The sequence below is a fragment of the Antechinus flavipes genome, chromosome 3 (genome assembly GCF_016432865.1).
Source record: "Antechinus flavipes isolate AdamAnt ecotype Samford, QLD, Australia chromosome 3, AdamAnt_v2, whole genome shotgun sequence".
Classification (NCBI taxonomy): Eukaryota; Metazoa; Chordata; class Mammalia; order Dasyuromorphia; family Dasyuridae; genus Antechinus; species Antechinus flavipes.
Genome location: NC_067400.1, coordinates 261,005,228 through 261,028,939, shown reverse-complemented (window position 1 = coordinate 261,028,939; position 23,712 = coordinate 261,005,228). Strand labels below are relative to the sequence as shown.

The 23,712-nt window shown below is 36.1% G+C and overlaps 1 protein-coding gene and 1 long non-coding RNA gene across 14 annotated transcripts in view; one reads left to right on the top strand and one right to left on the bottom strand.

Moving 5' to 3' along the window:
• Positions 1–14,653, bottom strand: part of CASK (calcium/calmodulin dependent serine protein kinase) — a 430,649-nt gene extending 415,996 nt beyond the window's left edge. For 10 of the 13 annotated variants that reach the window (XM_051984997.1, XM_051985003.1, XM_051985005.1 and 7 more), the window contains exon 1: positions 13,551–14,652. In XM_051984997.1, the coding sequence (XP_051840957.1) occupies positions 13,551–13,609 (59 nt within the window). In that variant the 5' untranslated portion in view covers positions 13,610–14,652. Of the gene's footprint in view, positions 1–13,550 lie in introns of all 13 variants that reach the window. The other 3 variants (XM_051984998.1, XM_051985006.1, XM_051985002.1) reach the window with 2 other exon arrangements.
• Positions 14,654–14,830: 177 nt separating this feature from the next.
• On the top strand, positions 14,831–23,065 carry LOC127557902 (uncharacterized). The gene is made up of 3 exons (XR_007952651.1): positions 14,831–15,281; positions 16,796–16,984; positions 22,715–23,065. It is a non-coding gene; the product is annotated as an uncharacterized LOC127557902 (long non-coding RNA).
• The last annotated feature ends 647 nt before the right edge of the window (positions 23,066–23,712 follow it).

Sequence of the window (23,712 nt, the reverse complement as noted above, 5' to 3'; positions counted from 1 at the left end):
CAGTTGCCAAATTAACATTTCTAAAGAATAAGTCTGATCATGTCACTATTTTGAGTCAAGAAACTACACTAACTCCCCCACTGACTATAGCTTAAAATAGAAACTCATCTGTTTGACATTTAAAGCCCCTCAAAATCTGGCCCCACTCTATCTTTCCAGATCCCCCCTCACATAGGATTTAATTCCAAGATAAATAGATGCCTTGCTATTCCCAGACACAGCATTCAAAGTCCTACTTCTAGAATGCTGGGCCTAGAATCAAGAAGACTTGACTTCAAATCTGGCCTCTGAAATTTAACTATATGACCCTGGACAAATCACTTAACTTTTGTTATTTTGCATACTCTCTCAACTGCAAAAACCTTAGTTTGACTATTCTCAATAGCAACATAGGAAGAATAACAGCACACTCCTCTCAGGGTTGTTGTGACGACCATATGAAATCATATTTGTAAAGCACTCAGCATAGTGCCTGGCACATAGTACACACTATATAAATACTCATTACCTTCCCTCTTTTCAGCCTTGGAAGGGGGACAGCCTCATTCAATATCCCATCCATCGTTTCCTGGCCACAAAGTATGTATACTTTACATGTAGAACATACTGCTTCGCTCCAAAACAATTCTATTCCCTTGGCTACTCAGACTTATTATATGTGGCAAGGCATGAAATGTCACCAAGGTCTCAAATAGTTTAGATCACCTGTTGCAATAATTGGTTGGTCTCCAAGGACTCCTAACAATGAATCGCATGATCGCTGGACAATTCTATATTAGGCCTGTTACACAACATATATAGCAACTCCCTAAACCAATAGGGGGTGGCTGTCTTATTCAAAAAGGACAGACAGAAAGAAAGAAAGGATAGACACATAAACTCTTAGGTTGTCCAAAATAAAAGAATATGAATAAAGACACAAGGAAGTACTAAAGATACATGCAGGACACCATAGGTAAAACAGAATATAGAAAATGACTGCAGAATAAATACCCCATGCTTGTACATATGGGAATATGGAAATCCATTAGTACTTTAAAATAGGTCATAGAAAAAAAAATGAATATGCCATGGATGATTCCAAATGAAAATTTACTTAATACTTTAGATCATACACGGTGCCAATAGTTCTAGCCATGGACTAAGTACTGGACAAATCTTAATTCTCCTGAGACACTTTCCAAACAAACCAAGAACTCTTCCTGGGAGTTCTTCATTTCTGTGGAAACAATGTAGGGGATAAAGAGGCTAGAAGGAAAAATGGAAGATTAATAAAAATTATCACAGCACATTTCTAGTAATATATGCCTCCCTCAGCATTAGACACAGGTATGCTTCACTTTAAGAAAATCAAATAGTATTAATGCACTACTTGGTATAATGATGTATACTTTTTAAAGTATTCTCAGAGACACAATCTCATAATCTCATTTTAGCTTCTTAAATATCCTATAAGAGGAAAGACATTTTTACCATTTTTACATTCTACCATTTTACAGAGGAAAAAAATTAAAAGAGAACTATGGCAATAATTAGTAACATTGTAAAGTGTTTCATACTACAAAAGTTCTTTCAATATCAAGTTTTCCTAACATTCAAAATATTCTATTTACCAAAATTCAAGTCCCGAAAAGCTTTTCAGAAATTCATCAAAATGTTAAAAAAAAATCATAATAACTTTTAGCTCACACCCACATCCTCTACAGTTGTTACATTTAACTTCTGATGCCAAACAGGTAAGATCAACTAGGAAAGCACAAGTAGAGATGACCAACAATGTGAAAAAGTAAACATTTTCCCTAATTAAACTCTAAAAAACAAAAAAAAATTTTAAAAAGAGGCAGAATTATAAACTAAAATGTGTCAAGAGAGAAATAAGAATCTTGAGAGAAGTTAGAATGGAACAAATTGGCAGTATATTGCCTTATAATAACTATATTACAGAAAAAAATAATTACCAGAATAGAAAAGCTTAAATTCCAATAGCAACTCTCTCCAAAGAAATTAAAAGAGAGAACAATAGATTGGGAATACAAATATATTGAAGTGAAGAATACTCTGGAAGAGATGCAAAAAGTAGTAACATTAAAAGAATACATAATCTTTACAAACACACATACTAGACTCAAAAACAAGATACCATATATAGAGACAATTTTAAAGACTGTATACCTACCAAATGAATATAAGTGAAAGGAAAACTAGCCCCATAATCTAAAAAATAAGACAAGAAAAATTCCCTAAGCTTCTGAATACAGAAAATAAAGCACCAGTCAAAAAAACCCAAAGATGTGCTATGTAGTCTCTAATTCTTTATCTCTATTTTTGATCCCAACTATAGCAAAAAGACAATAAAAATAAAAATTTTATTAATACATTTATTGAATCATGAATATTTCACGAGTTCAATATATAAAAATAATGGAAATAACAATATGTTTATTATAAACACTAAGAGAAAAGCTACAAAACACTCTTTCCTGATTCTCAGGACTCTCTCTATATAGTAAGATAGATAGATAGATAGATAGCATTTATTACTATATATATAAAGAATGCTCTCTATGATTAATCTTTTCAAATTACAATATGTGCAGGGCATGAAATGAGAAAATCACATCTTTACTTATCAAACTGGCAATTTGAATGCTTCTATAACAATTTAATTTATATAAAATAACAATTATAGAAAATCTTTATTGAAAATACTTCTTTATAAATGTTACAGATAAAAAGTTAATTCAAAGAACCAGCAACTGATTTAAAGAAACACTTGCCACCTTATCTGAATAAATAACTTAGTAAAACTCTAAAACCTAAGAAAAGTATTGACAATACCTCTCTGGCATTAATTAAAAGAATGTGCTTGGAAACAAATAGCTCAATACCAGTTTAGCAGAACTTGTAGCCATTACAACAGAAATTGTACTACTGTCTGGGATCATCACAGGAAGAGATACAATATATTGGGAAATCATTTGGGGTAGGCACTTTACATTTCAATATGATCACTCATATATTCAAGTGAACTAACTAATCCAGGGTACCATGGTATCCAGCAATTTCATTAAAGTACCTAACAATCTTACTGAAAAAAAAAAAAAAAAAAAAAAAAAGGAAATGTACTTCCCTCTGACTAGTAAAAATTTACAAGAAAGACACCTAAAGTACCAATCAGTTCTGCTATAAGGCTAGTTTTGAAAGCTTGAATATGTTCCAAAACCCTAGATGTATTAGGGAATAATAATAAGACAAAACCTCCATTGCCACATACCTATTGTACATTTGTACTTAAATGTCAAACATCCTCCAAGTTCAATAAGAAACAAAGTAACAGCAAACTGTTATAAATAACAAAATCAGAAATAAACTTATATTTACCATAATGTTGTCTTTATGGATGTAAAACTCGCCTGTTTTCTTAACTAGTTTCTACCATTATTCAGTAGAAAATAACTCCCAGGTCCCTCAAATTCCCAACCTAGGAATTATGCTCAGTGCTTCATTGTCTCTCACACCCCATAGCTAATCTGTCGCTTAGATCTGTTGATTTCATCTCTGTCACATCTCTCATCAGCTGCCCCCTTCTCTTCTCTGACACTGCCACCACTCTAGGGCAGGCTCTCATCACTTCACACCTAGACTATTAAAACAACTTGTTGAAGAGTCCACTTGTCCAAGTCCTTCAACACTCCAATCCTTCATCCATTAAGTCACTAAAATGATTTTACTAAAAGCACAGGTCCAACCGTGTCATTCTCCTACTCACTAAACTTCAGTGGCTCTCTATCATCTCAAGGATCAAATACAAAAATTCTGTATTTAGTGTTTAAAGTCCTATATAACCAAACTTGCTCCTACCTTTCCAATCTTATATCTTACTCCCCAACCAAACACTTTTTGGGGATCCAATGACAATGATCCCCTTGCTGTTCCAGAAATAAAACACTCCATCTCTCAGCTCTGGGCATTTTCTCTGCCTATTCCCCATACCTGGGATGCTCTCTTTGTAGATCTTTATCCACTACTTTCCTTATCTTCCTTTGAATCCCAATTAATCTTATCTTGCACAGGAAATTTTTCCCAACTCCACTTAATTCAAGGGTCTTCCTTCCATTAATTATTACCTATTTATGCTGTCTCTAACTTGTTTGTATATATTTCTTGTCTCCATTAGTTTTGAGGGCAGGGACTGTCTTCTGCCTCTTTTTGTATCTTCAGTTCTTAGTACAGGAACATAAGTAGATGCTAAGTAAATGTTTATTGCTTGATAAATAATCCACTGATCTCAAATTTCTTGTTCCCAAGTCCTATCACAGAGCCTTTGGCATAAAAGATGACTGAATTATGTATGTTCCTTGATTAGAACTGAGAAAGAGTCTCATAATAATGTGTACTGGGTTCCAATAAATTTATCTAATCACAAATGGGCCCACACAGAAACAAAGAAACTCTTTTAATCTTCCCTAATAGATCCTTCAAATCACCCAACAAAGGCAATTCCAAACTTTTTTTCCTTAGAATTCTCAAAATATCTTTTCCCTTACACCCTCAGAGGAGAACCTTATTTCATTGCAGAGCAAAACAAGATGATAAGAGCTACACTCACTGAGTCCTACACTTCACCCAAATTATCTACTCTTCTATACGCTAATGAAGAGGTAAATGGATTTTTATGGCAAAAATCAACTATATGTGCAAACTCTACTAGAATTCCTAGAAGAGAAGAAGCAAGAGTGTTTTTTATAAAAAGAGCTAAAAAATGTTTCTATAAATGGAATGAGAGCACTTAAGGAAAAAAAAACTGAAAGAGAAATGAGCACTTCTTCTTGAAAATTAAAATGGACTAAACAGAAACCAATGACTTCATAAGGCAATAGAAAATATTAAAACAAAATGAAAAAGGCTGAAAAAAATCAAAGAAAATACCAAGATTCTCATAGCAAAAACTGATTCCAAAAACAAATTAAGAAAAAAAAAAAAGTTTGATCCACTGGATTATGTGAATGCCATGTCCAAAAAAAAAAAAAAAAAAAAAAAAAAGAATTAAGACAAATTTTTCAAGAGATCTTAAAAAAAAAAACTGCCAAGATCTCTCAAAATCAGAAAGCAATGTGGAAATAAAAAGAATCTACTGGAAAACTCCTGAAAGAAACCCCAAAATGAAAACTCCCAAGAACAAAATTCTAAGATTCTAGGTCAAAGAAAAAATATCCCAAGGAGGCAGAAAGAAAAGAATCCAAGTATCAAGGAGACAAAGTCAGGATCAGACATGCCACCACTAAAAACAGCAGAAAACTAGGAACACAGTAATCCAGAAGACAAAAAATATGGATTTAACAGCCAAAAATAACTTACCTAGCAAAATAGTATAATATTACAGTGGAGGAAAAAAAAAAAAAGGCCCTTTAATGAAATAGAGAACTTCAAGTACTCCTAAGGAAAAGACCAGAGCTGCAGATAAAAGGTGAAGTTCAAGCACAGGAATAAATAGGAACTTAAAAAGGTAAATCATGAAGGAACAATGATCAACGACTAAACAAGAATAAAATGCTTACATTCCTCCTCTGAACTTTTATCATCATCAGAGTTCATAGAGGAAATCCAGTTAGACAAGGCCTGGAAGTGATTCTGTTATGTCTTGATAATCTTAAGAAAAGAACAGAAAGAAAAGGGAAAATGAATGTGATAGCGTCTAAGGGGGAAAAAGTTACCTGAAAATCCTCTCATAATCAGGAATTCCAAGTAGCCAGGGAGTGGGTATTTGACACCTGAACTTCATTCTCATTTATCTACATAGCTCCAATTCTGTATCACCAACTATCTACTGCAGGAGTCCTCAAACTTTTTAAATAGGGGGCCAGTTCACTGTCCCTCAGACTGTTGGAGGCCGGACTATAGGAAAAACAAAAACTTTGTTTTGTGGGTCTTTAAATAAAGAAACTTCATAGCCCTGGGTGAGGGGAATAAACGTCCTCAGCTGCTGCATCTGGCCCGCGGGCCGCAGTTTGAGGACCTCTGATACTGGATGCTCTAAATTCAACATTCCTTAGGTTTCTCAAGCTCAATGTGTACAAAATAGAAAAATGCCCCAAATCACTAATATTTAGAGAAGTGAAAATTAAAGCAACTCTGAGATTCTATCTCACATCCATTATTAGATTGACAAAATGGACAAAAAAAGATAAAACGACAAAATATTGGAAGATCTGTGGGAAAACAAGTACGTATTTATGCACTAATGGTTGTTATGGAAAGGTCCAATTTTTCTGGAAAACTAATTGAAACAATACCCCCAAAAGTTACTAAAATCTGCATACTATTCAACCCAGTGATATCACTAGTAGATCTAGAATCCAAAGAGATTAAAGAGTAAAAAATCATGTAGAAAAATATTTAGAGATACTCATTGTAGTAGCAAAAACTGGATCCCAAACATGCAAAGTCATTTTCCTGAGTCCATCTGGCCTCAGACACTTACTAGCTATGTGACTGGACAAGTCACTTAACCCTGTTTGCCTCAGTTTCCTCATATGTGAAATATGCTGGACAAGGAGATGGCAAACCACTCCAATATCTTTGTCAAGAAAACCCTAAATGAAATAACAAAGGGCTAGACAAGACTGAAAACCGACTGAACAACATAAAACTATGGAATATTACTGCATCATGAGAAATGAAAAAGAAGTTTTCAGAAAAACCTGGGGAAAATGGTATGAAGTGATACAAGATGAAGTAAGCAGAAGGAAGGAAAAAAACACATAATAAAAACAATGAAAAGACAATTTCAAAATATTTGAGAATTCTTTTCAAGGCAATGACCATTTCAGAGGACTAATGAAGAATATAATCTACATCCTGACAAAAAAAAAAGCAACAGATTCAAGATGCAAAAGAAGATTTTGGCCAATGTGGGGAAATTGTATATTGTTACTAGGATTTGGTTTTTCTTTTCTTTCTTTCCTTCCTTTCTTCCTTCTTTCCTTCCTTCCTCCCTCTCTTCCTTTCTTTCCTTTAATAAGGGGGAAAAGGTTGGAAGGAGATAAAAAAAAAACACCTCGTTATTTGAAAAAATATATTTTTTTAAAATTTAAGAAATAGTATGAATCCAGAGATACCTAAGGAAACAAACCCAGAAAAAGAAATAGAAAAAAGAAAAAAAAAAAAAAACTACAAGCATAACGTTATAGAAAAAGATAGTTTGACCATGGGAATTATTAAGAATACTTGGAACAAATGAAGCAAGAGACTTTAAAAAAAAGAAAAAAGAAAAAAGAAATGGAAAGTAAAATAAAGTTCTGGACAAAAGAATTGGAAGGAAAATTAATAGTTCAAAGGAAATGTCAAGTAATGCATCTCATAATATTAGGATGGATCTAAAAATTTATACATCAATGACTGCATAAAGGGAAGAAAATGTAAAAACAAAAATCAAAGGATTAAAAAATTAGAATAAAAAATGTAATGTATCTACTATCAAAAACAAATGAACTGAAAAAGAGGTTAAGGAGAAATAATTTAAGAACTATCTAACTCCCTAAGGAGCAAAACAACAAAAAAGCATGAATATTATATTTCAAGAAATCATGAATTATTTGTTGTCCAATAGAGGGCAAATTAAAAATAAATAATTGAAAAAATAATTATTATTCACGGTTGAACCATGCCAATATAATTAAAATGGCAATATTAAATTTACTCTTTTCCATACAGTCTAAAAATTTCATCCCACACATACAATTCAATTAGTAAAGGTATCCATTTTCCTAATATATAAAACTAGCATTACCATATTTAGAAAGATGTCAAAATAACCTAATATTCCCAGTAGGATGTTATTAGAAACCCATTTTTCTAGGCAATATGAAAAAGTCTAAATTATTTAAGACAATTTTAAAATTGAATTTTTTTCAGTATGATCTACTACAGCAGTTCATAAAGTGTGGTCCAGGGAACTCCCAAAATCAGGAGGTTCAAAATGGTTTTCAAATGATATTTTCAAATTGATACTAAGACATATTAATTCTAATATGTTAAATATTGACAGACATAACTCACCTAAACAAAAGATCTTTGGGATAGCCTCAAAATTTTTAAGAGTGTAAAGTGTTCCTTAGACAAAAAAGAATCATTGAACTAGTAAATATAGTGATTTTATTTGTCTCCTGCTACATTATATTATTAATATTTCAAATAGGGAATTTCAAATGCATAAAGTAACTTCACCTACTCCTTTAAATAGACTGCACTACACGCAATCTACATTAAATTAATGAAATAGTTCATATTAAATTGTCATGACAATAGACAATCATCATTATTAATAAATATTATAGAAGCAATCCCTGCTCTGTTGTTAAGACAATTAGTCTCCATGTTAGCATTAGATGAAATGTATCAATGTGAAAATTAAAGGCACAGAAAAGCCAGACAGAACCTAAAATAATAATAGTAATGTCTTCTAATAATATATTGCCTTTAAAGATTTACAAAGTGCTTTTTACCTGTTCTCTTTCTCTATCTTCAAGATGGAGACCACCTTGTAAGATGGGTACTATTATCATTTCCATTTTACATAAGAGAAAATTGAAACTTCAAAAGGGTTAAGTGACTTGTGCAAAGTCACAAAGCTAGTTTCTAAAGCAGAATTTCAGCTCAGGTCTTCCTTCTTCCATACATACCATCCTATCTATGAAACTGCCTCTTTCCTGATCTCCAGCTCTCTGTGAACATCCAATTGGATGTCCTATAAACATCTTAAATTCATTATACCTAAAACACAACTTGTTATCTTTCCCCAAAAATTCTTCCTGAATCTTGTTACTTAATCCACTAATGTCTTCTAACTATTGAGAGCCCTATCATCTTCCCAATCATCCCAGCTGGCAACTCATCTTTGATTCTTCCTTCTCAGTTACCCTAACCAATCTGTTAAGTCCTGTCATTTCTATCTCATGTGTTTCCCCTGCTCTCCTCTGACACAGGCACTACCTTGGAGCAGGCCCTCATCCCTTCACACTTGGACTATATTTCAAGACAACTAATTGGTCTTCTTGCCTCACATCTCTTCCTACTCCAGGTCATTCCTCTATTAATCTGCCAAAATAATCTCAAAAGCATACATCTGAACATGGTATTTCCCTTCAACAAATTCCAGTGGCTCCCTATTACCTTCAGGAACAAATAAAAAAATCTATTTGGCTTTTAAAATCCTTCCCAATTTGGATTCTTTGTATTATTACCTTGTCTGATCCAGACACTCTAGGATCCAGAACACCAGCCTGACAGTTCCTGAAATATGACACTTCATCGGCAGACTCCAAGCTTTCTCACTGGTTTATTCTACCCCATGGCTGAAATGTTCTCTTTTCTCATCTCTGCCTCCTAGCTTCTTCCAAGATTCTTCTCAAAAACCACCTTCCATTAAGAGTCCTTTTTTTTCTTCCCTTGTTCATTACCTCCAATATGTACCCCTACAGTGCCTTCCTTCTGAGATTATCTCCAATTTACTCCATGAATATCTCTTAAGTGTGTGATGGTTTTCACATGTTCTTTCTCCATTACAATATATGCTCCCTGAGGGGAGGAATTGGTTTTGCCTTTCTTTGAACCCCTAGAGTTTAACAGAGGCCTGGTTATCATCATCCAGGAAAGACTGGATTTTACACAGAAAATAAAATTTCTGTCTTGTACCTACAATTAAGAAAGCATGTTTTCAATTCAGTATCTACAATAAGAAAACGTTTTTAGCTTTCAGAAAGCAACTCCCCCAAATATGAAGTATTACATACACAAATTAAGCCTTTTAAAATATTATCTACCTGAACAAGCTTTGTTGTTATTAACTTTATTGTTAACTTTGGTCTTGCTCTGAATCCTGTCAAGAGGGGGAGGGGAGAAAGAGGATGCTGATAAGAGATGAAATAAGACTTTATATTTATTAACTTATTTTCACAAAATGTGATGATAGATATGCATTATGAGCATTTTGTTGTTTCCCTTTCCTTAAAACAGCTATCAATAAGGGAGTTTATGCCTTTATTGCAACAACCACCTCAAGTTTCTTTATGGAAAAATAGTACCCATCTATTAATGTTACATATGCATCAACTACAATAAAAGTACAATATGTTACATAGTTACATATGCATCAAGTATAATAAAAGTACAATAAAAATATGTAAAATTTTCAAATATCTTCAATTTTTATCTCCCGACCTTACCAGCAATTACTATATTTTCCTAACCAGGAAGCCTGCAAATAGTCAAGATCCATATCATTATAACCAAATTTTTGGTCCTTCAAAAATATTAGCTGATAAAACAGAGTATTTGGCTCTTAAAATTTGGAGAAATATTTCCAATCTAAGTAACCCATAGGAAAACAGAGGCATTCAAATAATGTCCTGACTTACGCAAGTATTTATCTCAAATTAATTACTCAAAATAACTATAAAGGTAAAAAAATGTTTCTGAGAAAATTTTCTCCAGCTCATTCCTATTCAAAAGTTATTGAAAAAACTTGCAAGTTAACATTCCTAGAAACTATGAAAGGATATTCTCTAGAGGAAACACTCAAACCTCCTAAAGCATGCTCAAAGTGTATCAGAATAGATATATTTCTACTGTACCTAAGAGTCTTACACAAAACAAAATTCAATAAATGTGTGTTAAACAAGTGAATAAACATAAGTTTGTGGACCTGACGAAGAGACTTGCTTAAAAGACAGTTAACTCTATGTCATAACTCTCCAAACAACTTATAAGAGAGAGAAACAAAAATTATATTCTATCTTAGAACCTAGATAACAATATTGGTATACTTTCAGCCCCCTCTCTGTGAGTTTCTTCAAAGTTTTGTTTTGTTTTTAATTAATAGTTCAACACAAACCAGGAAAAAAAAAAATGTGCTGTCAAGTGTCTAAAGACAATTCCTAAGTTAGTTTCAATACATGTTGCAAAGATTTACTTAAACTCTCTCAAACCTTCCAAAGGTCAAGAATCACCACCATTACCTTCTTTCTTCATAATGCTGTCTTGAAAACAGTGGAGAATTCACTAAAGGAATCAGAGAAAATAAATGGCACTCTTCCAATACAAAGCTCAGATGAAATTTTTGTTTTCCATGGATTTCAATGAGATTTGATTCTTCAGAAGAATTAAGACAGTAGATTCAAAAAATGTATCACTTCAGAACTAGCTTCTCCTCTGAGGCAACTCTAAAATTAACTGATTAGTTTGTTGAACTGTTCTCAAGCTTTCTTTGGGCTTGGGAGGGTTGGGAGAAGGAGCAAAAATAATATCGAGTAATCAGAATACTGTGTGCCAAAAATAATTCCATTTTAAATAGGCCCTAACCTTGTTGAGTACCATCGATGATTATAGATTGTCAGTTGAAAACAATCTTCTAGTCCTTATCTCATCTTATATTTGAGGAAACTGAGGCTTAAAGTGAGAAGTTAAGTGACTTGCCTAAGATCACACTTGTAGCAAAGCCCGAATTTGAAGCCACATTTAGCCATATATATAAAGTGTTATACAAAATTCACCACCATGTCTTTATTTTTCTTGACTTTTCTGCATATACCTAAAATACTTTCATTTTTTATTCTAATAAGACACTATTTTCTGAAACCTCTAAACCTTCAAATAATTACAGTGCCACCACTTGTGGAGAATATTAGGATATACTACTAGTTGGTTAAACAAAAACATGTTGGCATATTACTGTGTAAAGTAAACTGTGTAAGCTTACTCACAATTTCATCATCTAAGATTAAAGTATAATGTAATAGCTGAATTTACCACCTAAAGTAATAACTTAGCATCTTCAGTATATTCATTCTTCATACACAAGAATTAATGAAACAGATAAAATATGTCACTGTAAACCTGTAACTTAAACCAAAACAACTTCAAGTACTCAACTTTGTAAAGAAGGTATAGAGTATAGCAGGGATAGAGTGAGGAGGCAAATGCCCCAAATATCTGCTAGGATCAAGAAATTTAGAGATTAGGAAAAAAAAACAGGTTCCCTCCCCCTATTATTCTTTTTGATATTCTTGGAGTTAATACTAGAGGATCAGAGATCTAGAGCTGTCCACCTCAGAGGACATCTAAAGTCCAATCCTCTTTTTCACAGATGAAGAAACTGAGGTCCACAGAATTTAAGTGATTTGCCCAAGGTAACATAGATACTAAACACCACAAGCAGGATTTTAATCCAGATTTACTGAATTTAGTCAGTGCCCTTTCCCGAAAACTTTCAATTAAAGGTAGCTTCTCTAACAGATCTCAGACTTTATTAGCATTTCTAGATCCTAAAAAAAATAAAGCATTCTCCCCCCAAAATCAATGTCAAATTTTTTTGAGAGAAAACAGCTTCACATCTTGCCATCCAAACTTCTAAATGTACGTGCAAATTATATGCATAACTAAAATAAAATCAACCTCAAATCTATATTTCATTCACAAATTCATTAAACAGAATTATGCATTTAAACTAGTATAAAAAGAAAACTATTAAAATGAATTTAAAGGATGGGGGAAATAAACGAATTACTACAAATTTAATATTTAATCAGCTGTTATTAATCTGATTCCTTTGCTTTTTCCTAGTGTAATTACACAACCAAGATAAAAAGGATGAGAACTTTGCCTGTCACTGTTATATACTACACCAAACAAGTGACTCAAATAAGATATCTATCTTTCCCAAGCTAAAAACAAAACAAAACAAAACAAACAAAAAAAACCCTATTACAACTTCAGTTTGATATAAGCAATGAACATTTGTCTGAATAATTGTTGCATAACAAGCTATTAAAAACTCGAATTCAGTCTCCCTTTAATCTTAATTAATCTAGGCAGGCTATGAGATCGGCAGAAACTGAAGGAAACCAGGCTTAAACGATCACTTCCAATATGGTCATGGGGTGAACACAAAGGCATATATTAAATCCAGTCGATACACCTCACAAATCAAGAAACAGTAAAGTTCGCTTCCCCGCCACCGCCGCCGCCGCCGGCGCCCCCCACCCCGACCCATTCAATAATTAACAAAAATGCAAGCTTATCATCTAGGCTTCGGGTAGGTTAGATGTTACCAATAATCAACACTGCTCACAGGGAGCAACTATCAAGTCAGTTCCGCCAAGGCCATGTGCAACCGTCAGATATAATGTAAACAGCAGATTTCACTTCGGACCTAAATCATACGAAGTGGGGGGAATGGGGGGTGCCGGGAGAAATGAAATAATCGGATCATTCCGCCCCCTTCTCCCTACCCACTTCCCCCAACACATCACAAAATTAGGAAGGGAGGAAGAGCAGGAGGGAGGTGGGGAAGAGGTGGGAGGGGATGCAAAGCTCGACCTCGAGGGTTCAGGTACGGGTCTATAAATACTCCAGTACGGGAATTACCAAAGGAGGCGGCAAGCGGGGAGTGAACGCGAGTGGAGAAAGCAGGGCGGACCAGGAGATCCTGGAAATGCATTTTTTCACATACACGCTCCCCCTCACCCCCCTCCCCAAGGTAGGGGAGGACTTACTTGCCGATCACCTCGCACAGCTCATACACATCCTCAAACAGCACGTCGTCGTCGGCCATGGTCCAGAGGGGAAATCAAACAGAGAGGGTGAGGGGGGGGGAGTGGTCCAAAAAAAGAGTCACCACCAAAAACAATGTTTTTTTGCTTTTTTGTTGTTGTTGCTGTTTTTTGTTTTGAAACACTACCCTCTGTGGGGCTCTTTTCTTCACCCTCTCGATCCAGGAAGGTTCGGTCCGACACGATATTAAATCCAGAACCTGCGGCGACGACGGCAAAGGAGGATTCTTGGTGAAATTGCAGCAAGACTCCTCCTTTCTCCTCCTCGTCCCCCGGCCAGGGGATCACCGGGAAGGATCCTCCCGTAAGGCGAGCGGCGGCAGAGCCCGGGCCGCGGGGCCGCCGCCTCCTTCCGGTCTCCGTGGACCGACCGCCGCGGCAGCCCCTCTTCTCGTCCGCCTCTGCCCAGCCGCACCTTTCCCTGCAGCGTTCGCGGGCGGCGGCGCCTCCCAGCCCGCCCGCCCGCCCCGCTCTCTCCACCGCCCGGCGGCGGCGGCGGCGGCTCCTTGGGCTAGCGGGGGGGCCGGGGAAGGACCATGAAGGACTCTCACGGCGGGCGGGGGGGGGGGGGCGGTCACGGTAAGAGGCGGGGGCAAAGACGCCGCTCCCCCCCCCTCGTTCTTCTCTTCCTCCTCCTTTTCCTCCTCCTCGCGCCGCCGCGCCCGGGGTGTGTGAGCGAGCGAGCGCGCGCCGTGGGCGAGGGGAGGGGGCCGACCCGAGGTGGGGTGTGGATGGGAAGGCGGCGGCCAGCGATCACTCTCCCTTCTTCAGTCCCGGATCCCGGTGAGGAGCTGCCGCCGCACGACTCCTCCTCCTCCTCCGAGCTCCTCCGCGGCTCCTCGCGAATGACTCCCCCACATGCACACACACGCACATACACACACGCACACACACACTTCACCACCTACTCGTATTCCTTCCTTCCCCCACAACCCCAGCCTCCCTCTCTCTTCTTTTCTTTCTCTCTCTCTCTCTCTTTCTCCCCCTCTCGGGCCGCTGCAGCGGCAACAGCGGCCGCGGCTTCCAGAACCACTGGCCCCGCCCCCCTTTTCCCTCTCTACCCCCCACCTCTCCAGGAGGCGGCGGCGGGAGAGTAAAGGGGAATGGAAGGGATGCAAGGCGCATGCGCGCGCCGGTGAAACGTCACGGCGAACGGAATGAGGGAGAATAAGGCGGAGATGGGATAGAAAGGGATGGGGAGAATAGGGGAGAAGCGGTGGAGAAGGGGGAAGGGTGCTTTTGCCTGGGAGGGGCGCTCCTGCAACGATGCCGGGGGCAATGGGAGGAAGGGTCAATAGGTACGCGTGCTAGTCGGGAGGAAGGAAGGCTTCCCTGCGTGTCCAGCAAGAGGTGGCAGTGGAGTGGAGACTGTCTTGCTTGTGTGCCTTAACGGCTGCGTGAAGGTGGGAGAGCTTTCGGCTGCAGAAAAGCTTCGTCCCCTTTTCTCCTCACTGGAGAATAGGACTACTAAAAGAAACGGGTCTTCCCGCTTCATTCTTAGTGAATGGGAAAAGAAGAGGGGTGGGGGAGGTTGTAACTCAGGCTCTTCTGTGGCGGTTTCAGCACCATCCCGTCATTCTTTTAGCTAAGCCAAGGGGGTGGGGAAGATGTTGGAATTATTTGCAACCATATGAAGGACTACGCTAGAAGGCTAGTTCCTAACTGTAGACAAAGGTACGAAACAAATTATATTCTTAGCCATTCGACTTCTTTCGGCCAATCCAGTTTTGTTAGTAATTTAAAAGGGAGGAGGGGAATAGTTTAGATTTGTTCATCATTTCCATAGTTTTTTGGGCATGTTAATGTAGTTTGGAGCTTTTATAGTTTTTCGAAAACACTGCATTTTCCTCCTATGCTGACAAAAACTAGCCATACTCCACTGTGCCCTCAGATAAAAGCAGAGAAGTGTGGGAAATTTCTTTTCTCCCCCCATTTTCTGGTCCACCTTCCAGTCCTAATAAGCTATCCCTACACGGCTACCACGAACCAGGAAGAAAATGCAGTCCAAAGGATTGCAGGCAAGGTCCAGTTACTATCTGGAGTTGAGGATGTTGTTCTTGAGCTATTCGTATTAGGCAACCTGGAACTTCGGCTTCACTGAACACGTGCAGAACCTATAAAACATCCTTCAAAGAGACCTCCGCAGAAACACATCCCTTCCCCCGCTCCATTCAGCCTTTAAAGAAAAAGTACTCAAGCAGTTCTTAAGTCACAAGCACCAAAATGTATCTAGTAAAATTTTGTACTGTAATGCAGAAACAGCTACAGTATTCACTAAAGAGAAATACTAGTTTTTTTTTTTTTTTTCCTTATGTTTGTGCATGTACTTTCAAGAAGCAGAACTCTTCCTCCTCTTTTCTCCCCTAACCCCTTCCTGTTAGGAATATAGATTTTTTTTATGATAACTTTTTTATTGACAGAACCCATGCCAGGGTAATTTTTAACAACATTATCCCTTGCACTCATTTCTGTTCCGATTTTTCCCCTCCTTCCCTCCATCCCTTCCCCTAGATGGCAAGCAGTTCTATATATGTTAAATATATTGCAGTATACCTAGATACAATATATGTATGCAGAACCGAACAGTTCTCTTGTTGCACAGGGAGAATTGGATTCAGAAGGTAAAAATAACCCAGGAAGAAAAACAAAAATGCAAACAATTTACATTCATTTCCCAGCGTTCTTTCTTTGAGTGTAGCTGCTTCGGTCCATTATTGATCAATTGAAACTGAGTTAGATCGTCTTTTTGTTGAAGAAATCCACTTCTGTTAGAATACGTGTTGAAGTATATAATGGTCTCCTAGTTTTGCTCATTTCACTTAGCATCAGTTCATGTAAGTCTCTCCAAGCCTCTCTGTATTCATCCTGCTGGTCATTTCTTACAGAACAATAATAGGAATACAGATCTTAAAGTTCATTTTGTTCATCTCAGAACAGGCCAACTTGTATGAGAAAGTGCAACCTTCTCCTTAAAGGAGCTATAGTTTTGATTCAATTCAAAGTCCAGCAATACCTGGTAAAACAACCAAAAATAGCATAATGAATGATGTTCTATTTTATTGCAGGGATTTCCAAGCAGGAAGATGTAAAATGACTTCAAGAATACCTCCTATTATTAGTTATAGACTTTTTTCCAACATGATTGATCCAATCCATTCAACATTTCTCTTTTCCTTCCCCAAATCCAGTGGTCTCCTTTGCTCTCCAAGAGACGACCCTTGGACCCTACAAGATAACCAAGGGACCTTACAAAACATTCAAGCAAAACTATTATACTCTGTCCCATTGAAGGAGTTGAATATGTGCTCTAGGCAAATGAAGACATCCTAATTTTCATTTTTCAGGAAATGAGAGGGAGTAGCAAAGTACAGTCAAGGGTAGGTTGTATTTACCTTACTTTCCCCAAACATCTCCCCTTCTTCCAAATGCCTGTTTTTGTGAATGATACCATCATCATTTCAGGCTACCAGGGTTTTAGCTACTCATTATCCCTGCCTACTCTCAACTAAAACTGCTCTTTTCAAAGTTATCTACAGTCTCCTCAAACAAACAAAAAATTCTTATGACTATCTTTATATAAATACATCTCAAAGACTCTGCCAGGCAGAATTAGAAGAAATGTAGTTCTGTTCAATTACCCATGACAAAGCAAAATACTTAAATTAATTGAAGGAAGACAAGGCTTACAACTTTTTATATTTAAAAAAAATTACGCAACATAAAGAAATACTAGTTTCTTTTCAAATATTGTATACCTACTTGAACCCTCAAGAAGATGAGCTCTCTCCTTTTTTCTCCCACAAATCCCTTACTGCTAGGAATGCACCTCTTGAATTTCATCTTAAGCATCTCAGAAGAGTCTAATTGTGTAAGTACAGCCTTCACCCTGTGTGCAACACAATTCCTTACTCAAAATGATTATTCAGAGATTTTTCAAAGACCATAAAATTTTTTAGATTCTCAGAAGAGAAGTGAGCATTCCTCTCAGTGGAGTCTCAGAGAAAGGAGTGCTGATTTTACAAAGGCCAAGAGATGATTTAAATAGTCAAAAACCACAGGAACCAGTGATTCTCTCCCCTCATCTGGTTAATTTTCACTGGCCACTCAGATGGAAGTAGCAAAGGTTTGTTAAAATCTAGTCAAGCCAAATATAGTTGACTTATTGCAGATGTGTTTGTAACAAGCTGACCACGTAAACTTAGGCAATGTTTGCAAATGCTTGCTTGATCTGATATGAGCAATCTATTGTAATGTTTGAACAAATAATTTTGTAATGTTTGAACAAATAATTTCATTTTTCCCAAACCCATCAGTTTCATAAACTAAAACTTAGGCTATAGGTTCAGTCTACCTTAGTTAACGATTTTATGAGAAATCACACAATTCCTCGAAATAAGGAGATTTATTTAGAGGTAAATAATTGATTAAGCCAGAGGGGTTAAAGGTTTCCAAAATAAAACTCCTAAGCTCTGCCCAATTCCATCATTGAAGGGCTACAATCATATCCAATATACCCTTTTGTTGTACCTTCTTCACATGATTTGATATTGAGTTCACAAGATTTTAAGAGATATTCTTTAATTCTTAATCAAGAACCTATACTTATATTGAATTTTAAGTATACCATTGACAAACATTTGACTTTTTCCAAACCTCGTCTTATTATAACCTGTATGGAATAGAGAGAGATAAGGTGAAGGACTTACAGGAATGTATGAATTCTTTTTCTGTATTTTATTTTCATTATTTCTGTGTTTCCCCTATGACTTGTATAATATGCGCAGGCTCATATTTACTTGAGCCTTGGCCAGCTAGAAACATATTTACTTAACCTGAGCTGATGACATTTATTGGTATTTGACATTTATCGATATGTAGTCTATTAGCTGGACCACTATCTGCTTGATTAAGCCTGAAGGCCTGATTTTCTGTTTTCTAGAAATCAGGAGATTTCCCTGAAACCTTCCATTCCAATCTCTCCAAATAGCAACAACTTAATGCCTCCCCCTCCCCTTCTTAATGCTCTCTTACTTGTGATGTAATTTCTTGTATAAAAGCTATACTACTTCTTTAGCTCTCCTTCCGTGAGCTTTCTCTTTCTTATTGCGCGATGGGATGGCTCATCCTCTAGAGATTTTTAATAACTTTTCTGTCTTCTACTGAGTGATCTCTGAGTAGTCATTTTTGGATAGGAGTTCTATCCCTCCATAACCCATAATCTTTTTATGATTGGTGACATGATGCAAGATCATATTGTAGTATTCCATTTTCATTTAGGAAGTTCTGCAATTCTAACAATTCTACTTCCCAAAGTGTGTGTGTGTGTGTGTGTGTGTGTGTGTGTGTGTGATTGTGTGTGCGTGCGTGTGTGTATCATTCCCTCAAAGGGGATAAGACTTCCAGTCCTTTGTGAAGTAAAAAAAACTCAAACCAGTTTTTTGTGCGAATGTTTTACAGTCTGATCAGTCTGATGATGTGAAATTCTTATTCTTATTATAATATTATTGTTAGACTTCTTCAGATGAGAATTTCGATACAGTCTTGGATCAGAAATGAAGTTTATCAATAAAAACCACCTTTTCCCAATCTTCAGCTGAGTGTTGATATTGTCTTGCCCACGACAAAAAGTTTTTTCAGCAGTTTTTAAAAATCTGGTCTTCTTCCTGTTCTTTCAATTTCAATAAACCTACAAACTATAGAAGAATCAAGAAGCAATCCCCTTAATCACAAGATTCCTCCAAAATTCTTAGCTTGTTTTTCTAAGATTTAGGCTATTTCAAACCAATATTTTGTCTAGTGTTAACCCTGTTTTTCATTTTCAACTATACTTACCTCTATGTTTCAGCAAGATTGACCCTGTTTCATTAAGTCTTGAATGGTCTGCTAGTAGATGCCCTCTGTGTTTTTCTGAAATTCTAAGGCCAAGTGGAGGATATTTAGAACTGAAACCTGGAATATATTCTGAAGGTAGTTCAATAAATGGGGTAAGAGTCCTTTATTAATTCCCAGACTGTCTTGGAGATTCAATCAAGGTGGCTCCATAATTTCCAGTTCAGCAACAAGAACAAGTTAGACTGAAGCTGTAGACATTGAAGGAATGAAACAGGAATTGTAGGATTGATCTGTCTATTAATGATAACAAACTCAATGAATCCAGAGTAATTTCATTTCAGAACTCTGGAATATCTCATGGGCAGCAAAACTACAGAGAGCCGAGTGGCCAAGGGAATAGGTTGGCTATCAGCCTACCCTGAATTTTCTACCTGACCCTTTATCTTCCCCTTCAAAACTCCACAGTAGTCTACTATGCCTCCTTTTGTTGTACAAATAAACTGAGACCAAACAATGTTAGATACCTAACAGAAGATTAAAAGCCTCTATCAAAACTTACAGGTGCAATATTTGAACCTAAGTCATCTCAACTATGAAACATAGTAGAAAGAACACTAGACTTGTAATTAAAAAGACCTGAATTCAAATTCCATCTCAGTTACTAAGCTTTGTGTCCTTTTGGCAAATTATTTTACCTCTTTCAACTTCTCTGTTTTCTCTCTGTAAAATGAGGATAATTATAGCACCTACCCCATGAGATTGTTGTGAGGATCAACCAAGAAAACACACATAAAATACAAACCTTAAATCACTTTGTTAATATTATTATTAATGAGTATGTGTTTGCATATGTATGTATAGCCAAAGAAGACATTTTATTCATTATACTCTTTACTGAAATGTTTTTTTAATGATATGTTCCTGAATTCAATTAAACAAACATTTATTAAGAATCCACTAAAGACAAGATACATTTCTCCAAAGATTCATTTTCAGATCAACTATCAGTTAACTCAGAATCATTTGTAATTCTTAGACTCCTATTATAGTGCCTCCCCCTTCCCAAATTGCCATTACTTTGTTCATACTCTGTATACAATTTGTATCTATATAATTATTGATATTTTGTCCCTGTTGAACAGGGACAATGTTTTTGCCTTTCTATGTATAAGGAATGTGGTGCTCATGTGTATGACTGCATGGAGTATCTAAATGAGACTCACAGAGGCATTGATAGGTATCTCTGGAGTCAAACATCCATCTCAAAGAGAAACTGAAATTTCCTGTCTTGAGGGTAGCAGGAGAAGAGCCAAGAGTACTTCTCTGTACACCATTTTCTGAGAAGGGTACTGGCCTAAAATTAAATCTTCCCTCCAAAGGATCACTGTTCTACAGGCATGGTTTTTATGTCCAAAAAAAAAAAAAAAAGACCACAACAAAAAGCTTAGGTTTGTTAATCATTTTATAGTATTCCTCCCCATTTCTGTTATTAATTTCCCCCTATTTTTTTTCAAGATTTCTTCTTTTTTGTGCTTGTTTGAGTTTTGTCAATTTGTTAATTTTCTAATTCAAATTGCATGCTCAGTTCATTAATTCTTTTTTCTACTTTTTAAATATGTTTTCAGAGATGTAACTTTCCTTTGAAGACTGATTTAACTACATCTTAAAAACTGTCGAATGGTCTCACTACTATCATTGTCTTTTACATAGTTATCTGTGATTTTTCCCTCTCTGGCATACTCGTTACTCAGATCATTGTAACTTTGTTTCCATTTAGATTGTAATTTTTTATTGTGTTACATTAACAAAATATTTGTTAATATTTTATTTTATTTTTATTTTATTAATTTTGCCTCAATATTTATGATTTTCCAGTGCACTATAATATAATAACTTTTATAGAAGCACTATTGATACTGAGAAACATATATATGCTTTAAAGTCCTGAATAGTAAGATGCCATAAAAGTAATCTTTCCAGTGATCCACTCAAGTCTATGTTTTCCTTTAAAAAATCTATTAGATGTATCCAGCTCTGAGAAAGGAAGATTGCAGCTTTTTATAATTATTATTTTACTATAACTTTTTGCAGTTTGGCTAAAATTTCCTTTATGAGTTTGGATGCTATATCATTTGGTAAATATATCATTTAAATAATATCACTAATGATATTTTTTCATCATCTATAATCTTCTATATGTAATCTTTCCTGATCCCCCTGACTGCTAGTTTTTCCCTCGCAAACTACCATATTGCTACTTTTGTTTATTATGTTTGTATTTATTTTATGTGTACAAATCTAGAAACTTATTTCCCCCATTAGGAAACAGCATCCTTCAGAATAGAGATTTTCTCATTGTTTATTTGTGTACACATAGTAGGAACTTTATAAATAGTTTTCAATTAATTGATGTTTTTTGTTATCTTTCTTGACAATGGGATTGTTTTTATTTGCCTTTTCTGAAATCAAAGTAGAAATTCCTGGGTTTTTTGGGAAATGCCCCATCATAAGGAAGTAAGGAAAGATGGTGAGTAAAGGTATAAAAGAGTCAGAATGCCGAAAAACATAAACCTTGAGATTGCTGAGGAACTTAGTGTTATTTCATTTTATAAAGAGAAAGATAAAGACCTCCCAGATTCATTCATATCACCAATGTAGTTACTGAGAGACGTCTCTGAGCAATTCTGTTTTATATAAGGTGATTATTATTGTGCTGAGAACTAAAAGCAGACAAAAACTGAAAGTCTCCATCTTTAAGGAGCTTACATTATAGTGGGAGTAGGAAAATTGGGGGGTAGGGAGGAAGGCATTGCAAATATACCAAGAAAAATACATAGGCATACCTTGTTTTATTGTATTTCACTCTGTTGAACTTTACAGATATTGCAATATTTTGTTTTTTGGTGCTGTTGGTGTGTGTGTGTGTGTGTGTGTGTGTGTGTGTGTGTGTGTGTGTGTGTGTTGGTGTGTTTGTATGAGTGTTTTTCCCACAAGGCCACCCTGTATCAAGCAAATGTAGCAGCACTATTTTTTCCCAATAGCATGTGGTGTAAATCTCTTCACATTTTGGGAATTCTCAAAATATTTCATACTTTTTCATTGTTATTACATCTGTTATGGTGATAAGTCATCATTCATTTTTAATGTTACTATTAAAAAAGTTTTGGGACTTGTGCAATGCCCAATACAAGATGGCCGACTTACTTGATAAATGTTATATATGTTTGGACTTCTCTATTGAACAGCCTTTCCCCCTTCTCTCTCTTTCTCTTCAGGCTACCTTATTTCCTGAGACACAACAATTTTGAAGAATATTACATAAATTTAGTTGATGAAGCAGTAGCAGGATTTCAGAGAATTGATTCCAATTTTGAAAGTTCTACTGTGAGTAAAATGCTGTCATATGCTAGAGAGAAATCTTTCATGAAGGAAATCAATGGATGAAGCAAACTCCATGTTGTATATTTTAGAAATTACCACAGCTACCCCAGCCTTCAGCAGCCACCTCCCCATCAGTCATCAGTCATCAACATTGAGATAAGATCCTCCTTCAGAAAAGATTATAACTCAATTGAAGGTTCAGATGATGGCTAGAATTTTTTAGTAATAAAATATTTTGAAATTAAGGTATGTGCATTGTGGTTTTTTGGACATAATACTATGTCCCATTTAATAGGCTACAATATAGTATAAGTGTAACTTTTATATGCACAGAGAAACCAAAAAAATTATGTGATTTGCTTTATTGCAATATTTACTTAACTGTGGTGGTCTGAAATTGAACCCTTAATATCTCCAAGGTATACCTTTAATACAAGTAAATTCAGAAGAGTAGAGCACTAACAACTAGTAAAGGCTTTGCACAGATTACACCAGAGGTTTCTGAGCAAGGATGAAGAAGGGGAGACATGATCAGACCTCTGCTTTAGGAAGACTATTTTAGCATGAAAGATACATTAGAGAAGGGAACAATTCTAAGATAATAGCTATTTAGAAGATTATTAGAGTAGATTAAGCAAGTGATACCAGGGGTCTGAACTGTGAATGGAAAAGAAAGAGATATATGCTGAAGACATTATACAGGTAGAATCAATGAGAAGTGAAAAGGGACAGGTATGGGAAATGAGGGAAAGGGAAAATTCAAGATTGTGAACCTCAATATCTGGGAATAGAAAATAAGATTCAGCAGAACTGGCTAAATTTGGAGGAGAATCAGGTTTAGGAGGAGGAAAATACTACATTCTATTATGTGTTTATTATGTTTGAGACATTT